This window comes from Somniosus microcephalus, chromosome 27 (assembly GCF_052327205.1).
Source record: "Somniosus microcephalus isolate GS21.2 chromosome 27, FLI_Smic_1.0, whole genome shotgun sequence".
In the NCBI taxonomy this organism is placed as follows: Eukaryota; Metazoa; Chordata; class Chondrichthyes; order Squaliformes; family Somniosidae; genus Somniosus; species Somniosus microcephalus.
In genome coordinates this window covers 24,736,428-24,753,766 of record NC_141013.1, presented here as the reverse complement: position 1 = coordinate 24,753,766, position 17,339 = coordinate 24,736,428, and the positions used below count along the sequence as shown (strand labels likewise).

The following is a 17,339-nucleotide window of genomic DNA, read 5'->3' as shown; positions in this document are numbered from 1 at the left end:
AGAAAGAACGGATACAAACTGTTTTACAAAGAGAGCGCCAATGTGAAAAAAGAGACGTGGCCAGCAAACGGAAATGAAAGGGACAATCGGAAGTCATGTAGTCGATGCGGTACACAGCATCCACCAAGAAAGTGTCCAGCATATGGTAAAACATGCAATAGATGCAACAAAAACAACCATTATGCCCGTTGCTGTAAGAACCAAGCGCAACAAAGCAAGGTCCATACAGTAGATGAAAGCGAGATAGAGGAATTCAATGTAGATGTTGTGTCTGAAAACAAAAAAGAAAGAGACTGGATGTTGACACTAAAAGTGAATGACATACACATTCCATTTAAATTGGATACTGGAGCACAAGTTAATGTGATATCAGAGACCGATTTTAAGAGAATTAGACCCAGACCAAAGTTACATGGAATACAAGTGAAAGTGACCGGATACTCAGGTACTGATATACCAGTGAAAGGAAAATGCATTGTCAAAGTAACACACAAGGACAGAGAGCACACGCTAGCATTAATCGTGGTGCCAAAGGATGTGCAAGCCATACTAGGTTTAAAAGCCTGTGAGAGACTGAACCTGGTAAAGAGAGTCCTCGTTGTGGAAAGCGAAGGAGAGACAGTCTATGATGAACTGAATGTTGCGTACACACCGGGTAAGCTGATGTATACAGCAGACACGTTGTCCAGAGCTGTTGACCCAAGTGAGCCCGCAAACACTACAATGGATGAAAAAGTGAACGCCTACGTGGACATTATCACAAGTGCACTGCCCATAGCAGATGCAAAAATGGAGCTCATAAAGACTGAGACAAACAAAGATGAAACAATGAGACGACTGAGAAAAAACATCTTGGATGGATGGCCCAACATGAAGCAAGACTGCTCACCTGATATAGCAGAGTACTGGAACTGCAGGGCGGAACTATCAGTGGTCGAAGACATCATCTACAAAGGAAGTAAAATAGTTATCCCAAAGAGCCTGAGAAGAGAGATGCTAAAAAAGATCCATGGAGGACATCTGGGAATCGAAAAGTGTAAGAAAAGAGCACGAGAGGTGATGTACTGGCCACGAATCAACCAAGATGTGACAAATGAGGTGTCAAACTGCACAATATGCTTGAAATATCGAGCAAGCAATCCGGTAGAACCACTAAAGCCACACCCAGCACCAGACAGACCTTACCAGAAGGTAGGCGCTGACCTATTCGTATGTCAAGGGAAGGACTATCTTGTCGTCACAGACTATTACTCCCTGTATCCAGAGGTTTGTAGACTGTACACCACCACTGCAGAAGCTGTGATAAGTATGAAAGCCATATTCTCCAGACATGGCGTGGCAAGCGAGGTCTTCACAGACAACGGACCCCGGTTTAACAATGCAAATTTCCGACACTTTGCCAAAGAGTGGGACTTTGTCCACACAACGTCAAGTCCTCACTATCCACAGTCCAATGGACTAGTGGAAAAATCGGTCCAGACAGTGAAAAGACTGATGTACAAGGCAAAAGACAGTGGAACTGACTTCTACCAAAGCATGCTTGTATACCGCACAACGCCGCTCGAGTGTGGTATGTCACCAGCCCAACTCCTGATGGGACGTCGGCTAAGGTCAAACCTACCCATCCCGGAGAACCTCCTGAAAACAAAAGAGGGGGAGAAAGTGAGGAAGTTCAAAGAGCAACAGAAAGAAAAGCAAAAGTACTACTATGACAGAGGAACACAAAACCTACCTGAACTCCACACTGGTGACCAAGTAAGGTTGAAAGACAAAACAAACACATGGACTCAAAAGGGAACTGTCCTGAGTGAAGTTCAACCAAGATCATACACCATTCAGACAGATGAGGGTGCTGTTCTGAGAAGAAATCGTCGAGATCTTCTCATGGGACCAGCCACAGCAGGTCAAGAGACTGATACTGGTGAACAACCTGATCACACAGCTGAGAACCAATCATCTGAGGCAACAACTCGGATTCAAGGACAATCAATCAGAAAATCCTCAAGACACGTGAAGCCTCCTGAGAGACTCATTGAGCAAATTTAAGGACTATTGTTAAAGAAGGAAGTAATGTTATCTTATTCTTTCTTCAAGTTCTAGTGTATTGACATTTCATGTGAACACACAAAGCAAGGGTAAAAAACCTTGATCATGATAATGTAAGTTCATTAAATGTTGTTAGTTAAAAGTAAAATACTTTTGTTTTAAGAAAGGGAGATGTAATGATATCAGCAAATAGTGATGATATTTGCCTGTGTTTGATTACTTATGCCTTACAGCATATTTGTCTGTGTTTTGATTACTTGTGCCTGACCATGGGTTCGGGTGGATGCAGAGTGATAGAAGATTTGAGGTTAGGATCAGATCAGCCATGATCTTATTGAATGGTGGAGCAGGCTCGAGGGGCCGATTGGCCTACTCCTGCTCCTATTTCTTATGTTCTTATGTGAGAGACAAGCAGTCCAGAGGAGTTTTACTTTCAGTTTCATTCTAGATGCATCACAGCATAGTGTGTTCTGTAAAAAGCTGTAGAAAGTCTTGAACAAGACTTTAGATTAAACAACATTCTCTTTCAGAAATGAGTCTTTATTGAACCCACAAAGAAATCAACACAGAGATCACTTTGCCATCCCTCTAATGAGACCTGAATGGTAAAGGTTAAAAGAGTTTGGGTAATTGATGCAGTGGATCGGGGCACTTCATTAGAAAGTAGGCTTCAGAATGTCAAACTATCTGAATGCTGAGAGTATTTTATTGCTTGTTGGATACAATTTTTACAACCAGCATTTGAAAGTAGCAACTGAAGAAGTGAATGAAAATTGGGCTCCTAAGCTTGCCAATTTTTTTTTTTTGCAGATTTATTCACCTGATCACACCAGTAGTAGTTTCCCATCAAATTCCTCAACACCAGTTGGATCACCATCACCGTTACCTGGTAAGATTTGACTTATTTTGTAACTTTGGAGAATCTAAATGTGGCTGTACGCTAGCCAATTCTGTATGCGTTTTGGGTCTGCAAAATTCTTGAATTTGCTGACACAGAACTTGCAACATCTTTAAGATTGGATTTTCACTCTGCAGATGTTTATCGAGCAACAGATGGAATCTCTTCCAAATCTTAACATTTGTTTTGACGTTGCTTGATGACATTAAATCGTGAACCTAAAAAATGCTCGACTCTTGAAATTAGTGTCGTGTCCTTTGTAAACAATCTTAAATTGTTGTGATGGAACTCAATTTTGAGATTTCTAGACTTAGCATTTACACTTTAGGACACGCACACCTGTCATTCTGAAGTGATTGTTTGAAACTGTTCAGTTGCATTTTAGAAGGAGTCTTAAGTTCTTAGGCTGCAGAATCCTGGCACATTGATGATTTGTTTGAATAAGTTTCAACTGTTCAATTCCGTACTCTCCAGTTTCAATTATCAAAAGCTCTGATGTTGTGTTACATGTTTTTGTAAGTTGTAGACAGTATAGTTAAAGGTGAAGTGTAGTATACTGACTTGCCCTGAAATTAAGGGTTATAAAAAAAATGTATTCATACCTAAATCATCACTTGTTTTCATAATTTAGAACTACTAGTTGGAGGCCACCTGAGAGTAAACAGGTAACATCATGAAGTTCTGCTTCTTCGATGAGATGAATTATGAGCAGCACTCTTGCCACATATTGCAGGAGAGGAAGTTTGACATAAAAGTAAAATAACTAGGGGTGCCTAATGAAAGTTTACTGCCCAATGGAATGCACTTCTCTATTAGTATGTCCCTGGAATTCCTAACTAAAATCTAAAAAGGTTTGGAACCACAAGAAAGTCCATTTCCACTTGCAGTGCATCTCAAGCTTGTTAAGTTTCTTTTAGTGCTGCCTTGCGGAGCTTTAGCTGAGAATTGCTTTTTTGAAGCAAAGAAGGGAGGAGTACTGTGGGGGGGAAATGGAAAAACTGAACAGAAGGATTATCGAAGAAATAATATTGAGAAAAGGAGTGTTGAGAACCCAGAGGAAGATGATTTGTGGTGCAACTTTAGAGCAATGCGAGTGAATGGTAGTTTTTCACTGTCCTGCTTGCTGAAATCTCTGTCCTGTTTGTGGGCTCTGACTGCATATTTGCCAACCCAGAAAACTAGCAAAAACTAACTGACTGACCTCAAAAGAAAAGGCTGGCGGCCAAAAAAAAAATGGAAACCCTAAAATAGCTCTGAATATAAACCTATGATGTGAAAACAAGTAATTACATTGAAATGTGCAGTGGGCCATGGGCTTATAACTTGAGCTGTAGTTTCCTATATTACAGCAATGGCTTCACTAAAAAAAAAAAAAGTACCTCATTGGCTGTAAAGCGCTTTAGGACATCTGGTGATCGTGAAAGATGCTATATAAATGCAAGTCTGTCTTTCTTTATATACCCAGTGTTCTTCCATTTGTATTGGAGGAAGAAAACATAGGTACATGAAAGTCTGAAGGAGGGTGCAAGCTGTTAAAAGCTCAAAATGTATTTGCTACAGCGGAGTGGAGATCTAGGACATTCCACCCTCCCCCCTCGAATATTTTGATTTTTGACACTATAATTAGTGCATTTTCCAGAATTTCAGAATCTACACAATAAACATGGGCAATCACAACTTTTCATCTGAACGAGAAGAGATTTTTGCCTGGCTTGATTGATTGAAAACTAGAAGAAAGAAATCCCCTTAGGACATTCAAAAGTACTTACAGCCAGTCTTAGTTAAGTGTAGTCACTGTTGTCAGGTGGGCAAACCTGCCAGCTGTTGCACACTAAAAAGGGCAACAATCAGGAAATGGGGTGGAGTGAAGCCTCGGAGGCCACTTGAGGCAAGTTGTGGTGTTTGTGGAAGAGGGGCAGAAAGTGGCTCCTAAACTGCTGTGGTGGCAGTTATGGCCCTTTTCATCAAATCATACATTGGCCTCTTCCCCCATCTCCTCTGGTACTTTCTTCTCCTTTGAGCACCTCACATTATTCCACCCTCTCAGTTCTCCTTCAAAATACTCCGTCTACTTCCCCCTCTGCAGCCCCACCACAAGGTTCTCACTAAGATATCCTCCCTCCTTGAGCTTCTGCACTGAGTGACTTCTCAACCTCAGTGATTCCGATCTTCATCTCCACTCCCCCTTTTCCTTTCTCCTCTAAATTCACTGACCACCTGTGCGCAAAATGGCTGCCGCATTTCCTACATTACAACAGTGACCACACTTCAAATAGTACTTTTTTGGCAGTAAAGCGCTTTGGGGTGTCCTGAGGTCGTGAAAGGCGCTATATAAATGCAAGTCTTTTTCTTTCTACTTAATGAATGTCTAGATCCTTGTTTCATAGATTCAGAGTAGACGGATGTGCAAGTGTGTCATTGTATCTGTAATTAAATGAAAGAATGCTTTTCATGAGTGCTTTTTCTTCAAACTTATTTGCTGTAGCGTTGATCACAGTGAACTGTTAAGTCACACTGGAGGTACATTTTTCAGTTGCATTGGGATGACAATTGGTTCCTGCCATTAATCAATGAATACGATCAGATGCTGAACTCCAGTTAAACCAGTTGCTACTGATGTGGCTTATCTCTGAAAGGTGCCTTTTTATTGTCCGTTTGCTTGGAAATCAGAATCATACAGTAGGGAAATGAGTTCCACTAGGTGTTAATATATTAATTTTAACAGTGTCAAATATTTTGTACGGTAATTGGAATTCCCTGCTACAGTTGATGAGGTAGAAGCTCATAAGTGTATGTGCTTTTCCCTTTTTTAAATTGTAAGGATTTCACTGAATAATAAACCTCTTTTGAGCTGGCACTAAACAGCTGCTTTTGGCAATTCTTACAGTAATAATTGAAAACTTCTTGTTGAATTGTATAATGAGGGATTAATGAGTCTTGCATTTGATTCAGTGGTCACATTGCAGATGAAACTGCCTGGTGTAGATTTAATTTACTGATTTTTGCAGAACACAACTCGAGGTTTACACAGGTGCAATTTGCTAATGACAAAGCAAAGAAGCAATACTTCAAAGTTGTTGGTATGAAAGACGGCACTCCTTTTTTAAATGTACCTTTTTTTCTAAAAAGCTGTAAAGAGGACCATAACAAATTATGTTTTATGCATATGAAATTTAAGAAGCCATTTTAAATTTGAACCTCGGAATCTGATCCTTTTTCTTTTTCGTGGTGGTTTGAACGGTTATGAATGGTGCCCTTGTAAAGAAGGCAGTGAATGATAGATATGTAGCAGAATCTTGAGCAGTTTCAGCAAACCCTCCCGTGGAAGGTTTTTGACTTTTTAACACCAGCTTGTGCCCAAGTGCTTCTTGTTTGGAGGGTTTCATCTATCAATTGAATTTTAGAGCTGTTTCACTGTGCTGCTTAAACATATTTAATTTCAGGTGCATAGATGTGTGAAGACTTGAACTTTGTATTTGAATTAGCATTTTGGTTTGAGTCAATTACTTTTAGAAATATTTATCAAAGGAACACCGATTCAAAATATAGTATTTTGAAGTTGCCATCTTCAGGAAGATCATACCCGTAAAACTATGGTAAATAGCTTTGGTGTGAAAATATTTACGCTCCCATCTACTGCAGTTCAACAAAATGGCTGTAGTTTGTGTATAGAAATTCAACTTGCAAACCAGAAATTACAAATAAACATGCCTTTTTAAATTTTAATAAAAATACCTCATGAAAGATGCTGAGCAGGGAGTGTACTTAGTGACTAAAAGCCCAGCTTACTTACACTTCTATTACTGTTGGTTTTATTTTCAGATGAACTAAATTTGTGTTCCACAAGTGTAGAAAAATCTGCCCTCATTTTGTTTTTGATTTTAAAATATCCAAAGCATGGATGTTCTTCTCTAGCACCTGTCAAAAAATCCTGATTGCCTGTGTGCTATTTACTAGCAAAATGAGGCTGACTCTTTCAGATTCGTTCACCTGAGGGGGAACTCTTCCGCTGTTCGGGCTTGGCCTCAAAACTTGTCATAATTGAAGCCAATGCATAGAAACACTGGCAATCCCTGGGGCTCAGATTATCCATGTCAGAATTGTGGACTGAATTTCTTGTGGTGTTTTCACTATCACTGTACAGAGTTTATATTAAAATTTAATTGCTGTACCAATACACCCTATAAATATGGTGTTCTGAGCAGAGTATTAATTTTTTTTAACAGTTGATTTAGTGTCACAACTGGGAAAATGTTGAATGTCTTGGCCACAAAAGGGATGATTTGAGTTCCAGGTTTAAAGACCGTTTCTAGTGGTATGTGTCTGAATAGCTAGCCATATACTTCAGGCTCCTGCAGATATTCATTCAGAACTTAGACTCTGAGCAGTCTGCTGTACTAAAGGAAGTCCAGATTTTAGAGATGAATCTAACCTCGGTAGTTTAGTCCTGTTAGACTAAGTAGTCATTGATTTTGTAGCATTATGGAAAAAGGAATCCATAAAAATATCAATAGGGTGTAATACAAAATATAAATATTTTTCCATTGGAACCTTTTAATAGCAACAATACTGTATTAAACTACAGAAATTTATCTCTGCCAGTATCTGGATATAATGAGTGAGCTCAGAGCAAAATGATTCCAGATTCTAACCGGTAGACTCCCAAACAGATGTACATATTCAAATGCATTTTTTTAAATAGTCACTAGTTTTTATGGTGTTGCTTCAGCTAATTTGGTATGTATTTGTATAAATCTAGAAAGTTACTCTATTGCTGAGCAGTGGTGGTGCAATCCAACCTATCTTTGCACAGTTAGTGTATTTAGTTGAAATGTCATACTTTTTGTTAAGGGTTTGTGTTTCCATAATTCTTCAAAGCCGTTCTAGGCTGACAGCGTTGACATATCTGAATGTTTGGCTTTTTTTCATAGGAAACACATGACCCATCTTGCTTTAGTTATTTGAACACTTGCCAAACAGAAACTCTGTACCCCCACTCAGATGTATGTTTTTTGTTTGAACGTAAAAAGCCTGTAATTTTCTCAACTGTATATTAAGGTAATGGCTTCCTTTTGGGTCTTAATTTGCACAGGTGCTAACCAGTGGTCGAGACCAGGAGGGACTCCATCGTCTCCCAGCTATGAAAACTCTCTTCACTCACTGGTGAGGCAGGCCAGATCTTCTCAAATCTTTGTCTGTGTTGTATTGTAATTTTAATTTGGAAAGTTGCGGAGCTGATAAATGCCAGTGCTATTGAGGAAAAATTGTCGTGTCACTTCCAGCAATTTCTATTCTCGTAAATGGCCTGAAGGAAATGAAGAATATAAAGGGCATAAAGGCTATCTCCCTGCATTCTACAGCAGCTCTTTCTCTTCTGCATACTAAAGATTATTTTCCCTTTCTTTTTAAACCTATGTACACATCTTAGTTTTAATAACTGTTGCTATATGGAAACTGAGAATTTTATGTGGTGTGTTTTTCAGCTTGCAAATTGGTGCAATTTTAACATGCTCTCACTCAAAATGGGGAAGGGAATTCTGAAATCTTAACTACTACCTCATTAATACATAACTGCAGACTTTTTTATTTATATATATATGTATCAGAAATTTGTCTTTTAATGAATCCCTTTTTTTAAACAATTTATATTAATGACATTTTAGTTGGTGTCAAAACATACTAGCAGCCTTGACAAACCAGTTCAGGAGTAAGACTTCTGGCTGAAACTGACGGGCAATTTTGTCTCAAATGATAACCCCCCCCCCCCCCCCCGCCCTTATTTCAGTTTTCCCGTTGCTTGCCCCTTTCTAGATATTGCTCAAGCCCTGCTGTACATATTCTGATGCAACCTGATTCCTTATTGCTACATCCTCTGTGTGAAAGGCACCCTGTTCTTCCTGCCTTAATCCTGAGACTGCAGGCCACATTCCATTTTGGGGAGTTGGCAAGCAACTGATTTACTCGCAAGCTTCTGTGAATGCTGTTCTTGAGCTGACTGCATGTTGTCACTTGACCCCAGTTACTTAGGTGTGCTAGCTAATGCCCCGTGGCATTGCTCATGGACAAAAAAAGAGGATTTTTGTCACTTATAAAGAAATATCTTCTGTCTCCAATGCAAATTCTTCTTGCTCGTCTCTGGTCCTTCTTCTTAAACACACTTTCTCCTTCTCAAATACACTTTCTCCTATTGTCAACTCTGTATCTCCATCTCTGACGCTCGCTCTCCCTCCCACAATATAAGATTCTGTTGATCTCTCTCTCGTGCATCTCACTCCATGTATACCACACAGTTTCTCTTTCATTCTGTTTAATTTTCTCACCTTTTTCCCCCTCTCTGTCTTTCGCTCTCTCCAGTTCCTCTTACCTACCACATAGACCTGCAGGCAACTTGAGGCTCTAACTCTCGGATCGCCTCACAAGTTAGCCAATCTCTAGATACAATGTCATGACTCCTCTTGGGGAACAGTGTCATCCTATACTCCCCTTTGAAAGATTTTGGCCACTACCGCAGCTACACTTCAGCTCAATTATAAATCTGGAGGACACTTCCATTATCATCCTTGGCAGCACCATTCCAATCCTGGTCCTGGCCCTATTGTCTTACACGAAAGTGTATCCTGGACGAGCCCCCTCTTTTCCTTATCTGAGGAAGGATGTTCTTGCCATGGAGGGAGTGCAGCGAAGATTCGCCAGACTGACACCTGGGATGGCAGGAATGACTTATGAGGAGAGATTGGGTTGATTGTGCTTATATTCGCTGGAGTTTAGAAGAATGAGAGGGGATCTCATTGAAACTTATAAAATTCTAACAGGACTAGACAGATTAGATGCAGGAAGGCTGTTCCCGATGGCGGGGGAGTCCAGAACCAGGGGTCACAGTCTAAGGATAAGGGGTAAGCCATTTAGGACTGACATGAGGAGAGAGTGGTGAACCTGTGGAATTCTCTACCACAGAAGGCAGTTGAAGCCAATTCATTAAATATATTCAAGAAGGAGTTAGATATATTTCTTAAGGCTAAGGGGATCAAGGGATATGGGGAGAAAGCAGGGACAGGGTACTGAATTTGGATGATCAGCCATGACCTCATTAAATGGCGGAGCAGGCTCGAGGAGCCGAATGGCCTACTCCTGCTCCTATCTTCTATGTTTCTATGCCTTCTTTGCTGAATGCTCCATGGAAGCCTGTACATCAAGCAATTTAAAAGCAATTAGTAGTCAGTGCGTCTCACCCATCCTTTGCAAAATACATGGGTGACAGAAGCCAGTAGAGAGAGGGGTGGAGAAGATGCTGATGCTGAAACATGAGCAGGCTAGGCTAGGGCCTAGGTGCTGAGAGAGTGATCAGGCCTGGAAGCAGAATAGAGCTTGAGGTCATGGAGCCAACAGATACATTTATCATGCTTATTAGCAACCAGAGGTGCTTACCTGTAACTAATTATAGCTCAAATGTATTGGTCGCATAAGAGAGATTTTTCACCCATTGATTAAGAATGGGGGCAAATTGAAATCCTGGTACCCATGGTCCAGTAGGATCTTAGAAATCAGACATGAGGGACAATTCTAAACATACACGTTTTATTATTTAAATGAATAGATTTAATTTTTCTTTTTGGTGTGTTACCGTATTTTAAAAAAAAAACACAAACCCACCAAAATGCAATCTCTACAAATAGTTACTGCTCCATAAAATGTTAGTCATATGCTTAAATGCATACCTGGGGAAAAAACACTTCTCTGCCCCACCCCAAGTCACTTAGAACTGTATTTTCAAACTCACAACTGCCTACCCTTTGGCCCTCCATTCCACGATACTTCTGCAACCACCGATTTACTCAACTCCATATCCTCACCTCCACCTTTTGATGCCCTTGACTCCAGCCAAACCTCTACTCTCTTCCATCCTGGCCATACCCCCAGGATGGCCCCCACCTTCATTCCCTCAAGTCCAGGGGCACAGACTTGAGTGTGTCTGGCACACACCTGACCTAACCAGATCTGACTGGACCACATCAAGCACCATCACTCTCCTCTGCCAAAACCACGCACTACTCCCGGATCATCCTGGAGAGCAAAAATAACCCCTGGCTGCTTCTTTCACCACTAACTGTCTCCTGAAACCCCTCTCCACCCTCAACTCTGATGACAAGTGCGAGGAGCGCAAAGATTTTTTGTCACTAAGGTTGTGACCATATGTTCAGCTGCCTCTGCTTCTTCCCCTTGACCACCATGCCAAACCCAAGCCACAGAGTTTTCCCACCCAGTATATGATTGAAGCAGAGCTCTATGTCTCATCACAAACATTTCCTGTAGTGTATCATTTTTAATATGACTTTAGACAGAATAATGTGAATTTCAAATTGACTTCATTTGGTTATGGTTGAGTGAGTTCTTTTGAATTAGTGGTGAGAGAGAAAAACAATATATGGAACTGTTTAGAGGTATCCACCTTTGCAGACAGGCCATCTGCCCATGCTAGCTTTGTGTGATGATGTTACCTGTATTCAAAAGTTAATTGCATCCTAAATTACCTCCGGTTTTAAAATGTTAACATATGCATACTTGAGATATGAAGGACAAATGAAACTCATTATCTTTGATGGCTGGATGATTAAGGATACTTTTCTCTGAAATTCCAGTATGTAGTTTTTTTTTGAAGCTCTTGGCAAGTGTGACACAACAAGTTGCATTTATATAGCTCCTTTAATGTTCCATGTGTTTCACAAATGCTTAAGGAAAAACTGAAGGTTGAACCAAAGAGAGAGATATGAGGCAGGGTGGCCGGAAGCTTGGTCAAAGAGGTGGATTTTGAGTGGAGCCTTAAAGGAGGAGACTTCAGTGATGCATCAGATTGCTCATTGGTTTTCTGTGCCAGTGCTTTTCATAGTATCTTTAATCTGGGTGTTGAAACTTGGAATGTCAGAAAATTGTATAAGAGCTGACCACTGCTCATTTCCATGTGAGGCAGTGAAGAGTTCTGTTGGGATGATTGCCATATAACCTTTTAGCAGAGATGCTATTAAAAGATTGTGCACGTCCTTGTGCACCAGTCGCTGAAGGTAAGCATGCAGGTGCAGCAGGCGGTTAAGAAGACAAATGGTATGTTGGTCTTCGTAGCAAGAGGGTTCGAGTACAGGAACAAGGATGTCTTGCTGCAGTTGTACAGGGCCTCGGTGAGACCACACCTTGAGTATTGTGTGCAGTTTTGGTCGCCTTATCTGAGGAAGGATGTTCTTGCCATGGAGGGAGTGCAGCGAAGATTCACCAGGCTGATACCTGGGATGGCAGGAATGACATATGAGGAGAGATTGGGTCGATTGGGCTTATACGCGCTAGAGTTTAGAAGAATGAGAGGGGATCTCATTGAAACTTATAAAATTCTAACAGGACTAGACAGATTAGATGCAGGAGGGATGTTCCTGATGGCGGGGAGTCCAGAACCAGGAGGCACAGTCTAAGGATAAGGGGTAAGCCATTGAGGACAGAGATGAGGAGGAATTTCTTCACCCAGAGAGTGGTGAACCTGTGGAATTCTCTACCACAGAAGGCAGTAGAGGCCAATTCATTAAATATATTCAAGAAGGAGTTAGATATATTTCTTAAGGCTAAAGGGATCAAGGGATATGGAGAGAAGGCAGGGACAGGGTACTGAATTTGGCTGATCAGCCATGATCTCGTGAATGGCGGAGCAGGCTCGAGGGGCCGAATGGCCTACTCCTGCTCCTATCTTCTACGTTTCTAAGATTCTGGAAAGAGCTGCAAGAATTGTGTGCTCTAATGTTTCTCAAACACTTAAGTGTTGTGCAAGTCAAGTATTGTACTACTAGTTATTTTAATTTTTTTTGCTTCTCTGTAATTCTTATTTGTAAATAAATGTTACTGGTTTTAGCCTTAACAATGACAGGTTGATATTTATATTTCAAAGTGGACAACAGAACATGATGGGCCTCCCATGTTGTCTCCAATGCAAAAAAAAAAGTGGTAAAATGGTAATTGATTGTCTTATGGCACATCACATACAAGGTTGCAGGTTCCAGTTCATAGGAGGCACAGATCTGCTTATGGAAACTACTCTGTCCTATGAACATGAGTTAAGAAAATATGGGTCGATATCCAATTAATAACCTTCAGTGTGGTGAAAGGACTTGCACAGGGCAACTTACAACATACCAGCTACCTTGATCTTCTGGATGTCTACATCCAGTGCTACGTACCAGGCTTTCTGTCGCCAACTGTTTAATCTAGTTCCTGGTCTTGGCCTTAGCAAAGAAACTTATACACCAGGCAGCTGGCTCATTTTCCAAAGTGTTGGAGCATTGGGTTGGAGTGCTTCCTTCCTGCATCAATTTCCCCTTGTTGGCACAAATTCACAGCTTGATCTTGGATCTTGCACAACAACAACTTGTATTTATATACAGGAAACTTTGGTTTATCCGGAGGTTAACTGTCCGGAATGCTCGAGCCACCGGCAAAATTCAGGAGTCGGTTCAATAAGTTTTTTTTCTTTTCGTTGCTTTTTTTTCACTAGTCAGGCTCTGCAAGGTCTAGCTAAAGCTGTTGCTTAGCTACAGAGATGCTTGCAAGCTACGGCTGACTGTTTAGAAGCTGTTGCTACAGGGTTTGTTGCTAGATACAGAGCTCAAAAGCTTCCGTATGTTTTAACATTAGCGCTGGTTTGTCCGGCAGTTTTGATGGGACGGCAACAGCTCGGTCCTGTCGGTGCCGGATATCACAAAGTTTCCTGTAGCACCTTTAATGTAATAAAACATCCCAATGCGCTTCACAGGCATGATATAAAAAAAAACTAAAATTTGACACCAAACCACATAAGGAGATGCTAGGCCAGATGACCAAAAGCTTGGCCGAAGAGGTAGGTTTTGGATGACCTCAAGTTTATGGAGGCTAGAACTTGGGAGACTGAAGAAAGCCCAGAACAACCTTTGCTTTTTCTCAGTCCCAGCCCACTTGTCCAAGGTAAAAGTTGGCATCTGCCAGAGGCTCTAGGCCCTAATATGAATCATATGAGAGACTCCCTCCACCCCCTCACCCCCCATGTATCTTCAAATACCATCAAGGACACCTCTTAAATGGTACCGAGCCATGTTATTGCAATTGCCACCATATCCATTGACTACCTCATTGTTCTAGGTGGTAACTGGAATGCTACTAGATCCTGAGTGGGTTTGACAACAATACATCAACTGTGAAAAGAAGCAAAATGCCTGGAATAAATAGTCTGAAACAGCCCGAATACTGGCATCAAGTGCATCATTGAAGGTGTTGAGCAGCATGGGTAACAGTAAATAACGTGGTCTTTTTAGAGAGAAATAGGCTCAAAACGTCTCTCATCTGCCTGTACACAGATATTGGAGCTGGAGTACACATCCTGGATACAATCAAAGATTCAGACATGTGCTTTTCCAGTTTCATCATGAAAACCACATGTGTAGTGAGTCTCAAAATGGAAACTAGCAGGTGGGGGGAAGGGAGGGGACCAGGAGAGAGAATGACTCAAAATAAAACAGGACATAGTTGAAAATTATAACATGGATTTTAGCAAAAGTTATGGTGCAGGAAGTGCAAGTTAAACTTCAAAGAAAATTTATGGGGCGGGGGAGTAAGGAAACTAAATCGAAATGAAACTGAAAAATTCTATAAGCTGCCCTTCTGATGATTCGGTTGATAAAAAGATCCCAGATCTCAGCAGACTGTGGTAGGGCTGCTCCGATTCACTTGGGTAGAAGGGGTAGCAAATCAGCTCGTGTTCCCACTCCTGACCATTATCCAACGATCCCTGTTGGAAGTGCACTTGGCTGTTGATGCTTCCCATGAATGAACAAGCTGTCAACTAAAAAATAAAGAATGGCCTCTTGGGTGAGATACCAGGGGACACCTGGTCCCCATGGAACTGCACCCTAAAATGGGGTGGGCGGTGGGGGCACCTTAAGGACGAGGTGAAAGGCAGTGTAAGATTACCAGGACTAAGGGAATGGGGGAAAGTTAAAAATATTGCAGGTGAGCTTAAGGGAAGAAAAGTTGGATGGTTTGAGAGCAGGAGGCTCTGTTGTTCAATTGTGGTACGGGCTACTTATGATTGGGTGAGGAAGTCCGTAAAATGAATGTACAACTTGTAAAATACAGCCTACAGGCTTAATTTGAAACTCCTTTACAGGAATCTCACTAAAAAGATAAACTTTGTGAGCAAATAAGCATAAAGACAGCTTTGTAATCCCACACAATTCTAAAAGGATATTTGGAAACACGATCTGGCTAGCTGTAAGGTAATCAGTTCCTCATTTAGGAACAATTGCTCACTGGTAACAAAGTTTCTCTTCAACTTTGAAATGGATAGCTCCAGTATTTAAGATGGTTTTGTTGCTTAATTTTTTTTTTAAGTGTCACTATGACAACCTAACAAATCTCAGTGAATTGCCACAAAATTTTGCATATAGGAAAGTGCAGCTCTTTTTTAACTTTATATTTTCTCTTCCCTCCTTTTCTAATGATTTCCCACACCTCGGCCTCAATATTAAACCTCACCCCCACCCCATGATGGGCGGGAGATGGTCAGGTGGGGCGGATTAAACAGTTTAAAACGTGGAACGCATCCCAAACCCTCCGCGTATGCTACCATTTTGAGACCTGCAAGTGTCCCATCGTGTAGAGGCAGATGGAACACTTTATAGATTAGGAAATGTTGTTGTACAGAGGGACCTGGGTGTCCTTGTACACCAGTCACTGAAAGCAAACATGCAGGTGCAGCAAGCAGTTGGTATGTTGGCCTTCATTGCAAGAGGATTTGAGTACAGGAGCAAGGATGTCTTACCACAGTTACACAGGGCCTTGGTGAGACCACACCTGGAGTACTGTGTGCAGTTTTGGTCTCCTTACCTAAGAAAGGATATACTTGCCGTAGAGGGAGTGCAGTGAAGGTTCACCAGACTAATTCCTGGGATGGCAGGACTGTCGTATGAGGAGAGATTGGGTTTTCTAGGCCTCTATTCTCTAGAGTTTAGAAGAATGAGAGGGGATCTCATGGAAACATATAAAATTCTGACAGGGCTAGACAGACTGGATGCAGGGAGGATGTTTCCCCTGGTTGGGGGTCTAGAACGAGGGGTCACAGTCTCAGGATACGGGGCAGGACATTTAGGACTGAGATGAAGAGAAATTTCTTCACTCAGAGGGTGGTGAACCTGTGGAATTCTCTACCACAGAAGGCTGTGGAGGCTCAGTCACTGAATATATTTAAGAAGGTGATCGATAGATTTCTGGACACAAAAGGCATCAAGGGGTATGGGGAGAGAGTGGGAATATGGTATTGAGATAGAGGATGAGCCATGATCATATTGAATGGTGGAGCAGGCTTGAAGGGCTGAATGGCCTACTCCTGCTTCTATTTTTTTTCTATTAACATATTTAAATCGAGCTCCCACAGTGCAATTGGGAGCAGGATTTAAATTTAGCAGTTGGCACACGAGTTTCCCAGGGGTTGTTCAAATACCGAAATCTTTGAAGGGGGCAGGACAAGTTGAAAAGGCTATTAATAAAGCATATGGGAACCTGGGCTATATAAATAGAGGCATAGTGTACAAAAGCGCAGAAGTTATGCTAAACGCTTATAAATGACTGGTTAGGCCTCAGCTGGAGTATTGTATTCAATTCTGGCCACCACACTTCAGGAAGGATAGCAAGGTCTTGGAGAGGATGCAGCGAAGATTTGCTAGAATGGTACCAGGGATGAGCGACTTCGATTATGTTGAGAAGCTGGGATTGTTCTCATTAGAACAGAGAAGGTTACAGGGAGATTTAATAGAGGTGTTAAAAATTAATGAAGGGTTTTGATGAGTAGTTAGGGAGAAACTGTTTCTGTGACAAGAGGGCTGATAACCAGAGGACACAGACTTAAGATAATTGCCAAGGGAACCAAGTGTCCTCGGCCCAACCATCTTCAGCTGCTTCATCAATGACCTTCCCTCCAACATAAGGTCAGAAATGGGAATGTTCGCTGATGATTGCAGTGTTCAGTGCCATTCACAACTCCTCAGATAATGAAGCAGTCCATGCCCGCATGCAACAAGACCTGGACGACGTTCAGGCTTGGACTGATAAGTGGCGGGTAACATTCGCGCCACAAAAGTGCCAGGCAATGACTATCTCCAACGAGCGAGAGTCTAACCACCTCCCCTTGACATTCAACGGCATTACCATCGCCGAATCCCCCACTATCAACATCCTGGGGGTCACCATTAACCAGAAACTTAACTGGACCAGCCACATAAATACTGTGGCAACATGAGCAGGACAGAGGCTGGGTATTCTGTGACAAGTGTCTCACCTCCTGACTCCCCAAAGCCTTTCCACCATCTACATAGCACAAGTAAGGAGTGTGATGGAA

At 41.6% G+C, this 17,339-nt stretch overlaps 1 protein-coding gene across 17 annotated transcripts in view; it reads left to right on the top strand.

Moving 5' to 3' along the window:
• Positions 1–17,339, top strand: part of tcf12 (transcription factor 12) — a 295,499-nt gene that overhangs the window by 238,787 nt on the left and 39,373 nt on the right. For all 17 annotated transcript variants that reach the window (XM_085968734.1, XM_085968731.1, XM_085968732.1 and 14 more), the window contains 2 exons: positions 2,857–2,935; positions 8,037–8,107. In XM_085968734.1, coding sequence (XP_085824860.1) covers positions 2,857–2,935; positions 8,037–8,107 — 150 coding nt within the window. The remainder of the gene's footprint in view (positions 1–2,856; positions 2,936–8,036; positions 8,108–17,339) is intronic.